A 22,128-nucleotide genomic window follows, 5' to 3' on the forward strand; every position below is an offset into this window, starting at 1 on the left:
CATTTGATACGGTTTCTCATTCACTTTTATTAAATAGGTGTAGCAAAACTGGAATCCAAGGTTGCGTCTTGACTTGGCTTAAATTATTTCTTGAAGACGGGATGCAGGTTATTTTTCTTCCGCCTTATACATCCAATCCAAAACATGTTGAATATAGGTCCCATAGGCTGCTTCACTGAATCCTATGCTTCCTAACATATATCTGGAGCAGTGAGTCCTGTTGAATTGTGGGGCTTGCGAGTGATCTTATATGTTGACCACACACAACTTCTGTCTTTTCAGGAGAATAATGTGGACGCATTGATTGGTTTAAACAGTGTCTAAAATCAGTAGTTGAGTGGCTGAACAGTATATATTTCAAATTAAACTAGGGCAAAACAGAGATTTTTTTTTTTTTTTCGGGTCAAAATGTTCTCCAGATTCTTGCAATTGGTGGCGGCTGAGCTTGGGTCTTCTCCAACGCACGCTCAACAGTAAGAAATATAGGTGTTAAATTTGATACTAATCTTTTTTTTTTTAAACCTCATATTAAAACAATTCCCTCTTGCTGTTTTGCATTGCCCAAATGCTTAAAGAGAATGTTGCACTTGGTCCCAGAACATACTCAAAAGATTACTGTTCACACTATGGTAACCTCTAGACTCGACTATGCGAACAGTCTCTATTTGGGACTTCTGGCTAAACTGATGCAGAGCCTTCAGATTGTTCAAAATGCAGCTGCTCTGTTAATTTGGAAAATTCCTTTTCGATTATCAGTGACACCTTATCTGCGAAAATTGCATTGGTTGCCTGTAACTAAACACATTCAAATTAAACCCCTAACTTTTGACTTTAGAACATTTGAGCAGAAAGGATCCCTTTACTTAAGGAAGAGATGCAAACCTTATCGCCAGGTCATAACTCTGAGATTGAAAAATTCCAAACTGTTTCAAGTTCCCAAGGTCCGTAAAGCTAGTAGAGTGGGGGAATTGTTTGTTTACCTCCAGTGCTTAATTTGTAAATAAAAACGTGCCGGTGCTCAAAGCCCTCCTCTTAAACATGCAGCTGCTGCAAATAAATGTGGGAACATTGACTACTGAGGCTTCGCAATCCTGAAGCCATCTCAGGCCTCTTCATTCCATTTACAGCCACCATCTGCCCTTTCAGCTCACTCTTTCAGCTTTCTGCTTTCTCCCATTGTGACACTTTTTCGTTTTTCTCTTATTCCGTCTTTCCCATATGTGTCTTTTGCTCGCAGTAAATGCTTGAGAAGAAGAATAAGCGCCGGCCCTCAAAAATAGGTGCCGGTGCTCAGCACCAGAAACAACAAGCACAAATTAAGCACGGTTTATCTCACATCCAAACCCTGGAATTCTCTCCCACTTAGTTTACGTTTGGCCCCTTCTGACGGTATTTTTAAAAAGAATCTTAAGACTTGTCATTCTATTTAATTTTTGTTACTGGGTTATTTCTTTTGTTTTTAATGGGCAGTTTACTTGCCTCTAGTGCCCTGACATTTTTTCAGAAGCAGCTGTGCGCTTTATTAATTGTACTGTATTGTAAAGGTTCTTACTGTTCTGTGAATAACAGATGAGTAGAACGGAACTTTGGAAACCAATCAAACTATTTTTTGGCCACGAGACTAGCCCTAAGGTATGATGGCCATCTGAGTATACATGCATTTCAGGTATACTTGTCATTTTGGATAGCTTCAAAGTGGCAGCTTAGTTTTTCTATGTGTGGGCTGCACACTTATTGCAACATTTACTTTTAAGTTTTCTGTTTTGAAACGAGAAAAATTAATAAGTCTTTGGTGAGCAATGCTAACCAGTTTGGTTATATTTTTAGAACACACTTAAATGCTTAAATAAAATTCTGGATATTTCAGTATCATTGCTGTGACTCCCAGTGCTGCCACTTCATTCACTATCCTTTCAGGCATGTCCTCTCTCTTTTTGTAAGTTTGTTTTTCAGATTCATAGGGACCTCTTATACTCACACATGGAAAATGTTACTAACAAATATTAAATTGAAACATTCATTACGTTACATGTCTTTTTACTTGCAGATCTCTTTTTCAAACATTTTATATTTTCGTGTCCTGATGATGATCATCTTAATAGCAGCAGGGTTAAAACGCAGTCAAGCATTTGAATCAGGGACAACATTTATCTAGCATTTATTGTTGTCATATTGACCTGATTGGGCATACATCTGTTCCTACCTAATGGTCACTGGTATGATTTTTTTGCTCACAAGCACCTTCTCCTTTCTTATGAACAATCTTCTTACACATTACATAATAACTGTAATACGTCTTCTAAACTGTATACACATCCACGGACTAAAAATGCTTTAGCTCTAAGGAGAATATAATGGTCCTCAAGATTATCCAAAACGATTAACTATAGACACATACATAAATCTAAGAAGGAACCTTGTTTTTGGTATACTATATAACCATGTCCCGTTTGGAATATTCGGTTGCCCTTTTTGTTTGTTAGGATCCAGTTTCTAAAAGTGGCATTACCATTCATGGGTGAGCAAGTCAAACTCTCCATACAGCTGTCCCATTGTTATGGATTTAGGATTTAGAATGTAGTAATGCACTGCCTCATATGTGCCACCACTTATAGATGGCATGCCCTTCAGGGATGTCATCGCGGCTGCCAGGACTTTATAGCACTGAAAAGAGACACAAATATAACATGTTACACATCAGCGTGAAAATTAGGATAATTATAGGAGATTCAATGCAAAACCAATCAACTTAATATACTGAATTTTAAAGGCAGCAGAAGTAACCAGAGGCATGTTCGAATATTCTTTACATATGATTTCTTAGTTATCCACAAATATTTGTACAGTCCATTTGTAGGTTTACAAGGTTAAATATGCTTTTGCAACGCATTTAATAATTTCTAATACTTTTGTTCCAAGGCTGCAAAACACAAGCAATCTCAGAACCTGACTTAGGGTTTGGTGAATGTGGGTTATCTTCTACAGAGTGGGAGATATCTTCTCTGTTTTATTCAGATTGCATAGACGACTGACTCTAACGATGGGGGATAGGACATAGCTGTCCCACCTCTGCCAAATTTAAATCAGGTCCTACATTTGGCCTATGTATCCTTGGGAATATTTTATGTGTTGGCAAACCAGAGTAAAACAGTTCTCACTGCTCGTTTTTTAATACACCTTGAATGAATGTCTTGTTGGTACACGATTGACAGCGTCAATGTTTTGATGCAGCCAAGCAAATAATAAAATTTATATTCTTATGTCACTCAGAGATTTGACAATTAGGGTCTATTTAGAGCTTGGGGGATAGGATACCTTGTCAAAATGTGATGAATCTCACATCTGCCGAATCCCATAAGGCATAATGCACTTGTAATGCACTGGATGGGGCATCAGCTTCTTTTGTGTTAGAGTACCCCATCTGCCAAACCCTAAATAAGGCCCTTAGTTCTTCATGAACAATCAGGGCAACTGTTGACCATGGAAGTTCTAGCAGTCTGCTTGGACATTCACATTCTTCAATGTGTAATGAGTTATGTTTGGATACCGCCATAAGCCGATGCCATTCTGTACTGCAAGTAAATACTAGAGTCCATGGAGCTGCAATATCTTGCAACAGGATGCACATTTAAATATCCTGTCATCCACTCAGACTAAAAATCAGATACTTGTCTAACTGTGCATCCCATGCTATATGTCATTTAACTCATATATGGAAGGGTATATTCTTGCTAATAGGGAACCAAGTTCAACTATAGTTTTGCTTTATTCTCTTTTTTGGGGCCCACAAATTTTATTTTAGATTCAGTTACATTAGAATCAAACCCTCTTTTTCCCATATAATGAACGTAATGATTACTTAGACACTGTAGGCTATGTTGCTTCTGTGACAGTACTAAAACATAATTGCAAATTGAATGTTGCTGAATATGTCACTGGGCAATTTCAGGGATGTCTAGTGTTGCTCCTTCAGTTCCACATGCAAGCTGTTGGTACATATAATATAATGCAATGTGGAAAGCACAACACATTGCCTCACTCAGCTAGCAGTTTCAGAAAAATTATATTTTATCACCTCCATAAAGCTCTGATGAGTACAAGGGTGAACATTTTAATATAAAAGCGTCTACACTCATGCGATTCTAGATTACCCTAATCCCTTTCATACTTAGGCCATCAGTAGCATAGCTCAGATTGACTAATGTTAGATACATCAAACCTTGATCTCCAGATACACAACATGACCACTGCTCAGCTGTGCCGAGATAATATTGCACATCAGTAAGTATGCTGGTATTTCTTATCAGTGTTGAAATGATCTAAGTGTTGGCTACAATACCACTTTGCTGTTGTGGCACTAAGGAAATTAGGTCTGACGATTTTGTGTCATGACAAATGCTCTTCTCGTAAAGTGGTACAATTAAGTGTTTGTTTCCATGCAAGGAAATTATAGTTTGTGAAGCTAGAGAGGCCAGTGCAACAGACATCTCTAAAGATAAAACTTCAGATAAAGAGCAGCAATTTTGCATCTCACTTCTGAGCTTCGTTCATATGACATCAAAGAACATTATATATCAATGACGTGTTGGTATTTCTAGATTTCAGTTAGAAGAATAATGTAAGATACCTACAGCTACATTGACTGTGACAGATACTTTGATAGAAATTGTACTCGCCCTGCAGACCTATTGTCTTTGAAATGTCTCAGTTGCAGGTTGGGACTTCCGACGTGTTTTTGAACAAGCTGTTATAGCGCTGGAATATTTAAAAAATAATTACTCTGCAATACAAATAGTATTTGTTAGATTTTTCCCTCAGGGAATTGGGTGCTACAACCCAGAACTACCAAAAACCAAAATGGCTGCTGCATTTCCGTGCTGCAGCTTCTGATTGTGGAGCTTGCATCTTCTCTAAATTTCTCTTGAACATTTCATTGTATGGCCTCCTTTTGATCCTAACTATAAATGTGGATGGATGATCCCACTAATTTCTGATTAATAATAATATGCCCATTGCAGCCGCCACCTGCTAGGTCCCGCAGTTTCAAATATTTTCAACAATCTTTTATTAAATACAATTGAGAACTACACTTTCCCCATTTTGACACTCACCACCTATGGACTTGACTGCTATTATGACATAGGAGTAACGAAATGTAACAATTTACAAAACGAAGTCAAAGAGTTGTCTAATGGACCAATATTGGAACATTCTAATGTTTCCCATCGATTATGAGAAGCCCTTTTACCATGATAACTGGTTAGGGTGTAGCTTTCTAGCAAAATGTGGAAAGAAAACACCGGTTTAGGCACAATTGCCTTTGAATAAACAGAGTATTGCCACCTAGATGGAATTCTGATGGGGAGCGTTCTTACCAAAGTGAAATCCTACAGGAAGCAGTGCCCCCACCCCCGTTCACAGTCGACACATAGGGCCTGATTATGACCCTGGCGGACGGCGGAGGCCGTCCGCCAAGGTACCACCGCTGAATGACCGCACCGCGGTCAAAAGACCGCGGCGGCCATTTAGACATTTCCTCTGGGCCGGCGGGCGCTCTCCAAAAGAGCGCCCGCCGGCCCAGAGGAAATGCCCCTGCAACGAGGACGCCGGCTCAGAATTGAGCCGGCGGAGTTGCAGGGGTGCGACGGGTGCAGTTGCACCCATCGCGTATTTCAGTGTCTGCTTAGCAGACACTGAAATACTTTGCGGGGCCCTCTTACGGGGGCCCCTGCCGTGCCCATGCCATTGGCATGGGCACGGCAGGGGCCCCCAGGGGCCCCGCGGCACCCCCTACCGCCATCCTGTTCCTGGCGGGCGAACCGCCAGGAACAGGATGGCGGTAGGGGGTGTCAGAATCCCCCATGGCGGCGCAGCAAGCTGCGCCGCCATGGGGGATTCTAAGGGCAGCGGTAAACCGGCGGGAGACCGCCGGTTTGCCTCTTCTGACCGCGGCCGAACCGCTGCGGTCAGAATGCCCTGCGGGGCACCGCCGGCCTGTCGGCGGTGCTCCCGCCGACCCTGGCCCCGGCGGTCTTAGACCGCCGGGGTCAGAATGACCCCCATAGTTTTTTTAGCAAATCCAATGCAAGTGCCTGTTCGCATAAACCCTTTGGTTAATTTGACAAGAAACATCTTGGGGATATATTAGGGATCTGATTCACACAACAATTGTAAGCATTCCTAACTATACGGTTTACCAGCTCATGGAAAATTATTTGATTACATCTTTTAAAATTACACAATATAATCAGATTGCTTCTTGCAAGCTCTTCACGAATTTTGGATTTAAGGAGCCACAGGTTTTGCAAGTTTTCACACCTCACTTTGCATTTATTAGCCTTAAAGGTCATGCTTTCATTAAACACCGAAGCTTTAGGCAAAGCCACTATCAGGGATTCTTGGAAAGGGTAAGTGTCAAATGTCTCCTATTGCACTTTTTAAATAATATATTGGAAAGCTGACTTCACAATACATAAAAATGTATAAAAATATGAAAACCCTGTAGTTTAACATATAAATCTCAGCATCATTACATCAGAGGCCACTAAAACATTCTACTTTGATAATGTAGACTATGAGCACACACCGATGGCAAACGTTAAATGTTTATGGAATACTTCATAAATATACAAAGTCTACGAGAGACCATTTTATGATAATAGTTACTAGCATTGCCTGAGCGGACTGCAGTGCAGTAGCAGTGACAGACGGCTGCCAGGTCCTCACAACAGTAAATAAATAAATACAATCTTTAAAGAGAACAATGATTGTGTTAACTTTACTTATCATTGTACCAATTATTCACTTGATATCCAACATATGGGAAACTCTGCTCAATCTTCTATAATAAATCTGATGAGGACAAACATATAAAAAGGAAAAATAGCCCCCATCAGTCTCAGCACTGAATAGGACTACTCTTATGGTTTACACTCAGAACTGTCACTAACACAGAGGTAAATGGCCAAAGCAGCTGACCCATTGCCCCATGCTATATTTTGTGAGGGGGAAGAAAGAAGTGAATGCCAGTTTAAAAGACCAATGGATGAAGATCGCTGACCGAAGGACTCTATTGTCAGGTCGCAGGGACCATTTGAGCACAAGAGACTGGAAACGTGGTGGAGACAGTACACAGGAAAGTGGAAAAACGCACTTGCTCGAAAAACTACATTTCTCAGAATTCCATGCACAACCCCAGCCACTAGAGGCCTACCACAATCAAGCATACTTATAAGTCAGTAGTGGCAAACCAAGTACTTCAATCCCACATCTATAGAGTTTCCCTGTCGGGCAACAGCAGCGGTTGTGGCTCTTCTCATTTTGCTACAGTTCGCACTCAGCTTGTCAACGTTCAATCTTTGTTGTTGACCCTTCACGTTTATTATTTACTCCCTCATTTGGTTGCCTTTAGTACTCTAATTCTCATACCATTTGTTGGCGAATCCTGCTCGGTTACCTATTTGTCACTTTGGGGGTGGTTCAGACCTTGGCGGACGGCAGAGGCCGTCCGCCAAGGTTCCGCCGCCGAATGACCGCACCGCGGTCAAAAGACCGCGGCGGCCATTCAGACATTTCCGCTGGGCCGGCGGGCGCTCTCCAAAAGAGCGCCCGCCGGCCCAGCAGAAATGCCCCTGCAACGAGGACGCCGGCTCAGAATTGAGCCGGCGTAGTTGCAGGGGTGCGACGGGTGCAGTTGCACCCGTCGCGTATTTCAGTGTCTGCAAAGCAGACACTGAAATACTTTGCGGGGCCCTCTTACGGGGGCCCCTGCAGTGCCCATGCCATTGGCATGGGCACTGCAGGGGCCCCCAGGGGCCCCGCGGCACCCCCTACCGCCATCCTGTTCATGGCGGGTTTCCCGCCACGAACAGGATGGCGGTAGGGGGTGTCTGAATCCCCATGGCGGTGGAGCGCGCTCCGCCGCCATGGAGGATTCAATGGGGCAGCGGTAAACCGGCGGGAGACCGCCGGTTTACCCTTTCTGACCGCGGCTGAACCGTCGCGGTCAGAATGCCCTCGGGAGCACCGCCAGCCTGTTGGCGGTGCTCCCGTGGTCGGTGACCCTGGCGGTCACCGGCCGCCAGGGTCAGAATGACCCCCTTTGTGTCTAAGCCTCTTCTCTCCTCATGCTGCATGGGTTTCCTTCTTCAGCTCCTGAGCAGGGTCTGAGCTACACCGGGGACTAGAGACATCCACTTGTTTAATGTAAGTTCCATGTTGTCGTCCTCTTAGTACTTGTGCTCTCTCATCCCCAGATAGAGAATTTGACATCCTAAACTGGCACTATGAACTTTAGCCTCCAAAATCCATTCCAGATCTTGAATGCTAGCCTGCAGGAGTGCGTCCCTCTTCCCCCCTCCGCACCGTCCTTCCCCTTAGCCTGGCTCTTCTTTAAAGTCCTTGACCCAGTGCGAGGGGTTAAGTCGACCTATAGGGGAGAATGACGGATTGGAGTCGACATCCACCCTTGTGGGACACACACTATGTTCATGACACGTATGTGTATGCATATTATATATGATTTATTAAAAAAACAATAGTCTGGAGAAACAGATAAAACTATCCAAATGGCCTCACTTAATAGTGCTCCCGCAATACTGGGGACAATTCAACAAACTACTGTCTTCAAAGATGATATAGAAATGAATACGGTTTGTGATTGGCGGTGGCAAAGAGGTATAATTAAAATGTGAGGCCTGTTTCTTTGCAAGTGACTCTAAAAGCACACAGAGCACCAGGAAATGTTAGAAAAATTCCACAGTAATCTGCCTCTCAGTTGAATAACAGAGAGAGGATATGGGATTGCCAAACTGTAAAAACAGGAAACAAAGACATATATATATATATATATATATATATATATATATATACACAGTTTTTTTTACTTACCTGTGTTTTTCCTGAACCTGTTGGTCCTACCAGCATGAGGCCATGACGCACAACTGTAGTTTCATACAACTGGATACATTTGGTCACAAAACCTACAAAAAGTATAATTATTAAATAAATTGAGGCATGTTTTTATATATTGTATATAAAAAGTACCAGGACATCTATTATTTTGCAATGACAAAGAACTGAATTACACTGATGAACATGTTACTTACCTTTGATAATGCACTTCTTGGTGAAGACTGGATAGAGACTATCTAGCCGCAGATTCCTCACTTTCTGAAAACTCCCCAGGCATCAGACTGTATATAAAAACTTTTCAGCAGTACCTTTGCACACTGGCAGGTGGTGCGTGTGGCTCCGCACTGATGCTGTTCCGCTCTGGAAATTATGTGAGGGCCTATAGAGGTGCCATTCTCTGACCCTGACATCAGTTGCTTTAAAGAGAGCCCCGAAAGCAAATTGGTGTGGCCAGTGTGCAGATTCCTAGACTTAGGATCTTATTAGTCGATAGAGACCAACAACAGAACAGGGAAAATGGAAGGGTCTGTGAGGAACCTGTGGTTAGATGGTCTCTACTCGAGAGTTTCTCAAGATAAGTAACTTGTTTTTCTGATAGAGACTTCTTACCACAGATTCCTCACCTTTTTAACAGATACCAAAATAATATGTATTTGAAGGTGGGTCTGTGGATGGACTCAGACAAGAAAGTCCTGCAGGACTGAGCAGGAAAAATGCCCTTTTTTGCAAATCTGACTGTCTAGACAATAGTGTTTCATGAATGTGTGGAGAGACACCCATGTAGCTGCCTGGCAAATGTTCAGGACAGGAACTCCACATTCCAGTGCAATGGTAGCAGCTTTGGCAATGGCAGAATGAGAATGCAGTCCTTTCAGAGGTTGCATTTTTGCCATTGCGCAGCAGACATTAATTCAGAACATGTTCCTGCTGGAGAAAATTCTCTTCTGCAGAGCCTTGACATTTTTCAATCCAGAGAACCCCCACAAAAGCTGGTTGTCCATCCGGTGTTCTTTGGTACAATCAATGTAAAAGCTCACTGCTCTCTTGGGGTCCAAGGGATGGAGTCTCTTCTGCTTAGAATGGCGAGGCAGAGCATAGAATGGCAGCTAGGTGATGTTCTGGCCGACATGGAACGGATTCACAACTTTAGGTAAGAAAGGTGCATGTGTACACAAAACCAGCTTGTCTAGGAAGTAGGTGGTGTACTGCAGGTTGGCACAGGGAGCTTGAAGACCACTCACATGTCGTACCAATTTTCTGTTGGTGAGGAACACGGACTTGAGGGTGAGAAGCCCAAAGGAGCAGCTATAAAGCAGCTCCATTTGGGTGCAAATCAGAAATGTAAGGACCAATAAGTGTCCTACCATGGCATGACAAAGGGAGGAGGAGGAAACAATTCTTGCCAACCTTTCATAAAGCGCATACCAACTAGGGACTTAAACAATGAACAATGATCTAGCAACTGCAAAATAGCCGAAGAGAGCTGAAAGGTATCCTTAATCTGTGCCCAGAGGAAAGCCTTGCCGGACTTGGGATAAAACTAATAACTGTCAGATAACCTTGCCTGGAGGCTGGAAGAGGAGTTTCTGCCGAGTATCCCACCACACCACAAATTTGTACAAACCACAGGCGTTTATAGTTTTTGTCAAGAGATGCCTAGTTGCCAAGATGATATCAACCACCTCTGGGGTAAGGTCAAAGGTATTCAGATGTTGCCGATCAATCTCCAAGCACGAAGGTGGAGACTGTGAAGGCATGCGTGCAGAATCCTGCCATGTTTCTGCAACACCAGGTCCTCACGGACAGGCATCCTGGTCAGAGGACAAGTGCTCAAGCCCAGGAGTTCTGCATACCATACTATTGGTTTCAAATCCGGAGCCCCCACAATGATTTATGCCCTACTGGTTTTGAACTTGTGAACTTGAGGCAGGAGTGGTGTTGGTGGAAAAGCATACAGAAGTCCAGAGTTCCACCCGAGGCAGAACTCATTTCTGGGCAGAAGATGACTTGGAAACTCCAATGAGGTGATGTGTTGGCATTGCGCATTCTCAACAGTGGCAAACCAGTCAAGCCAAATTCTTCCCATTCGCAGAAGAGACCTTGCATTACCTCTATGTATAACTGCCACTCGTGATCCACTAGGTGTCCACAGCTGAGCTTATCAGCCCTGGCATTCAATGATCCTGACAGGTGGTTCACTACTAGGAAAATGTATTGGTGTTCCAGCCATTTCCAGAGGTGCAGGGCCTCCTTGCACAGGGTCCATGACTACACCCCGCCCTGCTTGTGACAATGCCACATGGTGGTGATGTTCTCTGTGATCACCTGTACCAGTGTTCCCTTGATGGATAGAAGGAAGGCTTTCAATGCCAAGCCGATGGCTATAAGCACTACAAGGCTGATATGAATCCGGGACTCCACCAAAGACCAGAGGCCTCTGGTCATCTCCTCTCCCATAGGGCCACCCCAGCCTAGAAGCAATGCATCGGTCTCCACTTTCAGCTATGGGTGGGCAAGGGAGAGGAGTCTAGTAGCAACCCCACAGATCTGTTGCATTCTCCTCTGAAATCTAAACATGGTGGGAGAGGACCCCTTGATGTTGGGTCTGCTGAGACTTCAGATTCCACTGCAGAACACACTTATGCCACTTGGCTTGCTCGACCAGCAGGACACAAGAGGCCATTAGTCCCAGCAGCCTCACAGTCGATGTCACTGAAATACAGGACTGAGTATAAAAGACTGGGATCACAGCATGAATGTCCAAGACTCTATTCCCTAGGGAAAGGCACAAATCTGGACCGTGTCCAGATTGATGAAAGGGAGCATCTGGGAAGGAGTCAGGTGTGAATTTGACATGTTGATAGTGAATCACAAAGATGACAGGAGGATCTCAGTAGTCTGGAAGTGGTTGATGACTACCTGTGATGAGCCTGTGTTCAACAGCCAGTCACTGAGGTAGCCAGAAGACTGGCACCCCAGACCACCAAAGGCGCTCTGCCACCACTATCACTTTCGTCCGAAGGAAACTGGCACTGGTGACACCAAAGAGGATCACAGCAAACAGAAAATGCTCAACATGAACCGCAGATAGCGCCGATGGGCTTGCTGGATTGGTATATGAAAACAGGCATTCTGCAGGTCCAATGCCATGCTGCAATCCCTAGGGTCGAGGACAGACATGGCCTCGGCTAACATGAGCATTTTGAATTTCGCCTTTTGGAGGAAGGTGCTGAGAAGGCCCAGGTCTAAAATAGGATGAAGGAATTCGTCCTTTTTGGGCAATAAAAAGCAGGAGGAATAAAAAACACATCTTACTTCTGGTGTGGGCACCCTGTTGTTATCCTGTTTGGCCAAAGGGCTTGCACTTCCTGCCGCCAAACAGAGATGGCCCTCTGTCAGTCACTGGGAGGATGGTGGATGGTCCTTCTGGCACAGCCCTGTAACAAAGAGTCAAATGCATTGACAGAAACCGCCATGATGGGTGGTTTCTGCCAAGGCTATACATGATAGCCGATTAGATGGTAATTAATAAATTTAGCGAGAGGATTACTCTCAACCTAGCGGACGTAAAGTTCTTCACTAGGCCAATGGTGACTACTCCATTCGCCAATAATTAGATCGGGTCCTGACGCTCTTTCATCAAGATTTTTATGTGGGGTAGAGGACTACTAATGGAAGACCAGGTGGTGATTTCTCAAGAACAAAAGAGTACAACCTTTGTCTATGTCCTGCAAGACCAATGATCAAAATATCTTTCTCCATTCTTAGGAAAAACAAGCCAAAACCAGGCCCGCTGTCTCCAAACCAAGGAAGCATTTTGACAATTTTTTAAGACTTTAGAGAAGTGTTGAAGTGGCTGGAACTGACAAGGTGGAGAAACCAGAGGTTTGCCGTCTATGTCTTACTGAAGATCACCTTCTGCTTGGCTGGAACAGTTGCTGTTGGGGTTGCTGAAGCTGCTGCATCCGCTTGTTAAATGGGTGCATGTATCCACAAAGGTTTCTGTTTAACAGCTTGCAAAAACAATAGTTTGGAGATGCTAGACCTAAAGTTCTACAGTGTTTATAATCTGCTTAAATCACTGTAAATAATGATCCAATTTGTCCACAAATAAATGCTGGCCATCACAGGGCTTAACTAGGTGATGTGCTTGAACATAACATAAAAACCCTTAAGGTGCCTCAAAATATGCCTTGGCAACACCACTGCTGAGCCCATCCAACAAGTAACTGCATCCAATGTCTCTAACACATCCTGCATCGTCTCCTTAGAAGCCTCAACACCATTCTTCAGTAACAATATTAAATGGTAATAAAGGTGATTGGGTAGCAATGGCAGAGTCACAAAAGCTCGTTCCCAAAATGCATGGGAATACCTAGCTATTAAACAGGTGGCAATACATGACCTTAAAGCTAAGCTTCATGGTGTGAAAACGTTTTGTACAAACCATCCAACCTCTTTGATTCATGATCAGGAGACCTGTAGACAAAGGGGGTCATTCCAATATTGGCGGGCGGCGGGCACCGCCCGCCAAGCGGAAACCGTCAATTGGCCGCTCCGTGGTCAGAAGACCGCAGAGGCCATTCAGACTTTCCCGTCGGGCCGGCGGGCGCCCGCCAAGGGAGCGCCCGCCGGCCCAGTGGGAAAGGCCCTGCAACACAGAAGCCGGCTCTGAATGGAGCCGGCGGTGTTGCAGGGGTGCGACGGGTTCAGTTGCACCCGTCGCGATTTTCACTGTCTGCTAGGCAGACAGTGAAAATCATGCAGGGGCCCTGTTAGGGGGCCCCTGCACTGCCCATGCCAGTGGCATGGGCAGTGCAGGGGCCCCACGACACCCGTTCCCCGCCATCCTGTTCCTGGCGGTAAAAACCGCCAGGAACAGGCTGGCGGGAAGGGGGTCGGAATCTCCATGGCGGTGCTGCTTGCAGCGCCGCCATGGAGGTTCAGCCCAGCCAGGGGAAATCCGGCGGGAAACCGCCGGATCCCCTTTTCTGACCGCGGCTTTACCGCCGCGGTCAGAATGGGCAGGAAAGCACCGCCAGCCTGTTGGCAGTGCCTTCCGTCGGTCACGGCCCTGGCGGTTTTTACCGCCAGGGTCGGAATGACCCCCAAAGTGTTTCACTTCATCTTAGTTGAAAAAGTCTGAAACACCAAACTCTTTAATATTGGATGCGTCAGTATAAATACTGTACCTAAAGGAGCTACCCTGTGTTTATGAACTGCATACTTCACATCTAATAAAGTTGACTAGAGCCTATTCCACACACCATCACTATTGCCTTCCTTCTATAATCTCAATATAGAAGCTATATTTATCTTTTTGAATGTAGACTTGCGTTAAAAAATGCAGCTATATTCTTCACAACAGCTGAAAATTTTACATTATCAGCAGTCACACATACTTCAGCAACTGTAAAATCAAACTTAGGTAATGTATTTTGTCCACATGTGATTAGTAAATCATATCTATAAACAAGCCTTCATCAGTATGGCAAGGAAGCAAGAAATTCTTAGCTTTTGATATCATCCTCATCCTACCTAGGGTATGGCTTCTTGAACTTAAAGCCTAAGGGGAAGACCAAAAAGGATTATAAAAACTGTTTAAAATCTCATGAAATGTCACCTCAGGTATTTTAGGAACCTTGGGCCTGATTTAGAGTTTGGTGGATGGGGACTCCGTCGCAAACATGATGGACATCCCTACCACTGTATTACAATTTCATTCTATCCTAAGTGAAGCCCAATACGGCGTACCAGATATCTGTCATGTTTGAGATGGAGTAACCCATCCGCCAAACTCTAAATCAGGCCCCCTGTATACTTCAAATACGCTGCAGTGTTAGCTCTCAGTCACATAAGACACTAGTGAAAGACTCACAGTAGTGTCAGTCACTTGAGTCTTTGACTCCACTGATGTGGTGTACAGCATCACAACAGAAGCTGATCCTGACTTCCACACCAGCACCAGTTTTACCAGCTCTGGAGAGGTTTTCTTAACCTCAGAACTCAGAGTGAAGCCTGAAGCTGCCGACCTTGCATTGAGATTTTCTGACTTTGAAAGCACCTTTTTGAGTTTCGTAGTGCCAAAGGGCACACAACATGTGTGCTGCTTGACAAAAATAGCACCAAAGACTGTTTGAAGGCTTATATATGATTGACTTAAGCCACAGGTGAAGGAAATATCCCAATGACTTCAGCAGCTACTTCTCAAGAACTGTAATGTTCCAGATTGAAGATGACTCCAACTCCTACCTGGTAGTCTTCTCTCTTCTTGCTACTGCTATGTAAAGAAAAGCACCAGTCCTTGAGCTTCCAATGTTTCGTGTGGCTCATCTCTTTAGAACATACCTTAAGACCAGAGTAGAAACCAAAAAAAGCTGCACCTCTCTCTCCATCAGAGCCTTAGGCTGCTTTGGAGCACACGTTGCTGAACTGTGAAACAAGCCCAGGCACCGATGTCATTGGTGCTCCCAGATGAGGATCTGTAACCAACATCTAATGTCAGAAATGGAACCTTGGCTAGAATGGCACACTCACTTTAAGAGACAATGCAAAGAGGTTTATTTTGGCCAGTCAATCGTAAGAGAGAGACCAGAAAATACAACTTAGGAAAAGAGACAGGCTCCTGTCTATGTGTGGTCAGAAAGAAGAGGGAGGACTTACACAAATGTTTGTTACCCTTCCTGACAACAGCCTTAGATTTGGGTATACATATTGTACTCTTTTTTAAAAAGGTGTTACATTAGGTATACATGTCCTACCTTTCTTGACAAGGGCCTCAGATCGGGTATATATAAAGTTGCTGTTGTTATAAAGTAAGGCAGTGATATCCTCTTCAGTTTAGATCTTAATTGTGATGCAGCAGTATAAGAAAAGGCAAGAATTGTGATCAATGATGTGAATGGGTTTGCAAGTCTTGTGAATACTTCCTGCAAGATTGAGAGCCATGCTCAGTGGAAAAATATATGCTGTTACTCCAGGTAATGCTGAAAAAGATTTCATGAAGGAGCTGACATGGCTAAAGAAGCAGGCTAAGTAAGATGTCCCTTTGCCCACTTTGGCATTGTTTTTATAACATTTACTGCATGCTGAAGAGTCTCATAATGGTGTAGCTGCTATAAGAGTTGGTGAGCATTGTTTGCAGACATGCTTATTTAAAGGGTGAATTTTAAAAGCTAATTCCAGAATAATTAAAACCCTATCCCCAAAAATCCTTCTATGATGAAGAAAACAGAAGTAACGTACACTAAACTTTGGAAAAGGCATGACCAAGATGGAAGGCAAGTCACTATCTCTCTGTCCCCGCTAACCTACAGCTCCTCATAGCGCCCTGCCCAACAAGTGGAGGATGCCTAAACAAACAAAGGGGATGATTGTGGATAACCTGGGGCCCAACAGCACCACCTGAGAGCCGGTGCCAGTAGCCTCAGCGCAATTTGCCTGGGCCCTGGATTGTGGTGCCTCGGAGAGAGGAGCAGTGACCCTGGGTGTTCTCTGGATGAGGAGGGTGTTCTGCGTGATCGAGTTGATTTGGACTGGTCCCCGCCATGCCCCAGGGTGCCGGACACATGGCACAATTAGTGGTGCACTGGCAGTCCCTGGCTGGGGGGGGGGGGGGGGGGGGGGGGCTAATGAAGATGAAGCTGCCACAGAATCTTTACGTTGCAGTCCTTGCCAGAGGCTTACTGACCTAGGGCCTCGCTCCGGCCTGGCCCTAAGGATCACCCTGCTGGTGACTGGCGTGCGTGCTGAGAGGGAAGACAGCAAAGGGGAGGATCACCTGGGGGACCAGATAGGTGGATGATGGTGAGCACTGTGCCCCGCACCACTGGGGTCATCGCCTGCTGGCCCAGGCCTACCACTCGCTCCCCTGCACCAATCAGACCTACCGCCGACCCTAGGCCTTACTAAGCCTTCCCAGCGACTGTCCCACAGTACTTCCGGTGGGGTGGCCTGGGGGCGTGGAGAGGTATTTGCCAGGCCTGGCACCCTGGCCTGCGGGGTGTAGCTGTTGCTCTCTGGCTGCTAAATTTGGGTACCGCAATGGCCTACTGTATGGACCACCACCTTTTTGGAACCTCGCACCTGCTCTGGACCACGCCAGCAAGTTTGGTGGCATAAGAGCCCTAAAGACCTGGTCCCTCTGCTGGCGTCTCTGATTATGGCCCTCCAATGGTGAATTGCACTCCAGGAGCATCGCAGAGCATGCCAGCTGTGGGCCTGGGCTCTGTGCCAGGCAGGCCTTGGGGGGCTAGGACCCCAACAACACCCCCAGTTCCACTTGCTGGTATACTGGGGCCCTTTGAGCACCCTGTTGGGGATACCTGATAAAGATAGCTGGAGCCATGTCAGCAGCTAGAAACAAGAAGGACCTGTCCCTCTGTGACATGCTGACGAATCCAGCAGGAGGTACTAAAAGTGAGAAGCCAGAAGCTGAACACCCCCTGGATGCGGATAACTCTGAGAGTTCATTAACGCACTCTTTTTTGGGGGCACTGTTGGCATCCCTGCACGAAGATCTGCAGGCTGTCAAGAGGGATCTTCCCTTGGAATTGCGTGAGGTACACAGGGACTTTGATGAGGTGGGAGAGGGTTGTGACCCTGAAACACAAGGAAGATGGCAGTAGCTAGGAGATCGGATGGCTGAAACAGGAAATCCTGCATCTCCAAGAGCAGCAGATCGACCTCTAGTCACATACAAAGGACCGCGTAAACTGCTCACGGCAAAATAATATTTGCATAAGGGAAGTCCCGACAGCTGAAGGCCCCCTTTAGCTTTCTTCTGGGAGATGCAGCACCTCCTGAGGTGAAACTGGACCGTTGTCATGGAGCTGGCCCACCACAACAATCCGGGAGCTTCACCCCCTTCAATTCAAGGGACATACACCCCTATTGTACCAAGACCTTGCTGCCACTACCCTTCAGAAGTGACAAGACCTCCGGCCTGTCACAGCTCATTGTCAGAATGCCAGAATCTCTTATTAGTGAGAGCACCCTTTTCGCACCATCTGTCACCTGGATGGCAAACTGCATCAACTAAGGTCCCTCCAGGGAGCCTGCAGGGTGCTCGGCATGGCTGACCCTGCCAAAGGAGAGTCCCCCCCCAATGGAGCCACTCAGGACCCTCTGAGACGTCCGCGTGGATGGCTACCACATAAATCTTCTGCTACACAGGCAACCATGGCTCTGGAAAGGAAGCCAGAACTGGCCACATTAACAGAGGATATGTCCCAATTTGATGTACCAAATCGTGTTCAATGCTTTCGTACTTTATATGGGTGGACAGGGTGAAAGCTGGTCAGGACAGGGGGAGGGAACTCAAGGTTTTATCTTAGCTCGCCTATTTTCCTCAGGATGGTTCCTCGCCTGCCCGAGACCGGTAAGATTGGTCTACCCGGCCTAAACGGGCCTCAACATGTATATATTCCCATATTGTGTGGACTGTTTGGTTCACATAATGTAGATTATTGCAGGTACACAAGAATGTAGCAAATATTATCTGCCACCAGGAATTGGGCTTACGACACATAGAGGACTTGATTGCCCCTCTCTTATTGTGGCTTAGATGTTGGAATAATCCTGAGGCTATTTTGGTACAAGACTGTTTGACTGATTGAATTCAACTTGCTAAAACAAACAGAATTCCTTGGTTTCTACATTTGCATGCATCTTTTTGAAATTTGGGCTTGAGTACATGTTCCTTGAGCCAAGGTCTCTACCCATAAATAAAAGGAGCTGGTGAAAAAACGGCACACCGAGCATACTTTGAATCTCAGACTCCATGGGGCTTTGAAAATGAAAACTCAAGATCCCTATGCTCAAATCTCAACCACGGATATCTTGGAACCCTATTTAACTTGGTTCTCGAGCCCCCAATTATGTTCTCTGTTATCTCCAGTCAGATTTAATTTAACTCATTTCAGAGCGGCCTTTTCTAAACAATGTTTTTGGCAAAAGTAGCTTCCAAATTGCCCCTGCGATGGCAGATCTAAGCAAAGTACATGCCATTTCTTTTGATTTTGTACATTATATACTGCACCTAGTCATGTTTTTATTCTGCCTGGCTTACGTAAATTAAAATTTGTATCCCATAAGGATGCATTGATTTATGTTAAAAAATTGCCAACAATTCAAATCTGTTGCTCTGTATCAAATTTTATTGGGTCTGCAATCGCTATTAGGAAACGATACGAACAGGTTGACTAAGCTGTTTTATAGCCTAATTTAGATATGGACAAGTTTAAAAAAAAAAATTGTTTTTTATTAATTTAAGTATACGGTACATTTTACCTTTTGTATTTTTATAACGGTTTTAACTTGTTTGTTGTGTTTATGTCTTCAGGATATAACATATGTACTAAATTTTTCATATATTATGAAATGCTTTTTAGTTTTTAGTTTTTTTACTTTGTTTGAAATGGATCTGTGCTATTATGGCAACCTGCCGAATAAAGAATTTTCTGACTGACTGACTGACACATAATGTAGTCATGTTGGCTTCTTTAGTTCATAGACTTAATGGGTGTGTCTGTCTCCATTCTATCCCTGTGTTACTGCTAGACTATTTAAGTAACGCAGTAACGGTTAATCAATGGTCGGCTGGCTCTGAGCGAGCCTTATCCCTAGCTACTGTTAGTTCCTCTTTGCTACCATGCCGTCATTGAATCCCCCATGGATTTTAAGATTCTTAGCTTTAATTTAGGGGGACTTAACAACCCCACCAAACGTCTGGCTGTCATTTCCCTCCTCCAGCGCTCTGGGGTGGATATTTTTTCCTCCAGGAGACATGCTTGGTCCCGAAGGATGTACATTGAATGCACTCCCGCTGGTTTACTAGACAGATCTGGTCCTCCGGTCCTACAAAGAAGAGTGGGGTGGCCATTCTTTTCTCTCGGAGTTTCGGGGGGAGATCTTGTTGAGCCTGAGGGAGATCAAGGGCATCTTCTGCCAGTCTACCTCTGAGTGGGGATGCTCTCCTTCACATTGGTAAATGCATATGCTCCGAATGAACAAAAGGAGGACTTTTTAATAACCTCCCCAGCACCAGTACTGCAAAGCCCCGATGCGGCTATCTTGGATGGGGGGGGGCCTGAACTTAGTCATTGATTTGACCATGGACAGATCTGGTCAATGCACTGGCCAAACAGGGATCCTCTCCACTTCGGGACACAGCTGGCTCTCCGAATGAGGGTTACAGGATGTGTGGCGCAGACTTTTCTCCTCCGCCATAGATTACACCTACTACTCCACCGCACATAAAACATATCTGCACTTTGACTACTTCTTTGTCTCTTCTCCCTGCTAGAGCTTCTAATAGATAACTCCTTCGCCCCACGCTCCCTCTCCGACCATGCTCCAGTACAACTGCCCTTCCATTAAAGCATTGATATCTTCATATTTGCAAATTAATGACACGGAGGAGTCATCGCTGGCAGTCGTTTGGGAAGTTCTGAAACTAGTGGTTCGAGGAAAGCTGATAGAGGTTGCGGCGGAGGACAATCAGCACTTCAGAGGCAAGAGTGAAACCTTGGAGAGGGTGGTGGCAGAACTAGCGGATATCCACAAGCGCACTGGTGCTCAAAGGGTGTAGAAAGAGTTGAAAAAGACCCGGCTCCTTCTTAAACGCCTTAACCAAGACAGACGTGAATATGTAATCATATGCCTTAAATATAAATTCTACCTGAGCAGTAACCGTTGCGGGAGGATGCTTGCTCACTGCCTGTGCAGCATAATCCTCTCCGGCACACTGAAAACGATTCACACAGGGCTTTCAATCATGATGAGCACAGATGCCAAAGCAGCAGAGGCGTTTTGCACCTCCTATTGTGCGCTGTATGCTTCCATGGACGGCCCCAGCGGTGACCGTCTGACGTATCTCTGGGACATCACCCTCCACCAGAGTGTCTATTTGTGCAGAAGAAGTAATTGTGCCTATATCCCACTTGAAGCCCATGAAGGCTCCTGGGGGAGATGGCTTCACATCCCAATTTTATAAGACCTTTTGTCACAAACTAGCTCCGTTACTCACTCGGCTGTATAACACATATGCTGATTCGGGCTCCATTATTGATTCCATGGGGAAAGCTACCATTTTGATGATCCCGGAGCCAGGCAAGAACCCTGTCCTCTGTGAGTCACACTGACCCTTCTCCTTATTAAACATTGAAGTGAAACTTTTTGCTAGCGTCTTGGCGTCCCACCTTAATCCTTTAATGCCCAGACTGATTGAGCCGGACCAGGCTGGATTCATACCTTCATGCCAGTCCTGCGACAACACCAAGAACATACTACATTTATAGATAAAGTTCGGAGATTGTGGCAGGAGATGTTTTATTGACCAGAGACACAGAGAAAGCATTTGACCGCGTTCACTGGTCTTACCTTTTTGCTCTCTTTGGAGGTTTGAATTTGGGGTATACCTCTGTAAGTGGGTGTGGAGTATCTACACGGGCACCTGTCAAAGTTAACGGCATACTATCTGCATCATTCTTGATCCAGAGTGTAATACGGCAAGGCTGCCACCTATCTACATGGAGCCTTTAGAGCAGAGGCTGAGGGACAACCCTGATAACCACAGCATACTGTTTGGAGGGACCCAACATTTGATATACCAGTATGACGATGATGTCATTCTCTCCATTACGGACCCTCTGAGCTCCCTTTCAGCACTGACTGAAGAGCTCCATACCTCTGGGGAGGTGGCTGGCTTTTAGGCCAATATGCAAAAATCACAGATCCTTAACCTCACAGTTAGTCCCGCTCATGAAACTGGCCTGTGGTCTATGTTCCCGCTTGAGTGGGAGCCTGACACCCTCCTGAGCCTGGCACACAAAGAAATGACTATAAAATACTCCAATCTTACCTCACAGATGCATCGGGACCTGATGTCCTGGAGCTGCCTCCAGTTGTTGTGGATGGGCTGATTTGCGGTGGTCAAGATGACCATCCTACCACACATTCTGTATGTCTTCTAGACCCTGCTTCTTTCCCCACCAACACACGTGTTAAATGCTTTATAGATGGCCATTAATACATTTATCTGGATTAGAAAGAAGCCACACCTGCATAAACACCTGATCTACCACCAGAAGAAAAAGGGGAAACGGCGGTTCCCCATATCCTTCTCTACTACCAAGCGGCCCAGCTCCGATATGTGGTGGAGTGGAACCGCCCACTCTGGGTGTAAAATTGGTCCTTCATTGACCAATCTGTCGC

At 45.3% G+C, this 22,128-nt stretch overlaps 1 protein-coding gene across 1 annotated transcript in view; it reads right to left on the reverse strand.

Moving 5' to 3' along the window:
* DNAH1 (dynein axonemal heavy chain 1) overlaps positions 1-22,128 on the reverse strand; it is an 827,745-nt gene that overhangs the window by 361,626 nt on the left and 443,991 nt on the right. Inside the window, exons 35-36 of the mRNA XM_069206595.1 lie at positions 8,890-8,981; positions 2,510-2,664 (exon numbers count right to left, since the gene is read on the reverse strand). Of these exons, the coding sequence (XP_069062696.1) occupies positions 2,510-2,664; positions 8,890-8,981 (247 nt within the window). The remainder of the gene's footprint in view (positions 1-2,509; positions 2,665-8,889; positions 8,982-22,128) is intronic.

Source organism: Pleurodeles waltl, chromosome 9 (assembly GCF_031143425.1).
Source record: "Pleurodeles waltl isolate 20211129_DDA chromosome 9, aPleWal1.hap1.20221129, whole genome shotgun sequence".
In the NCBI taxonomy this organism is placed as follows: Eukaryota; Metazoa; Chordata; class Amphibia; order Caudata; family Salamandridae; genus Pleurodeles; species Pleurodeles waltl.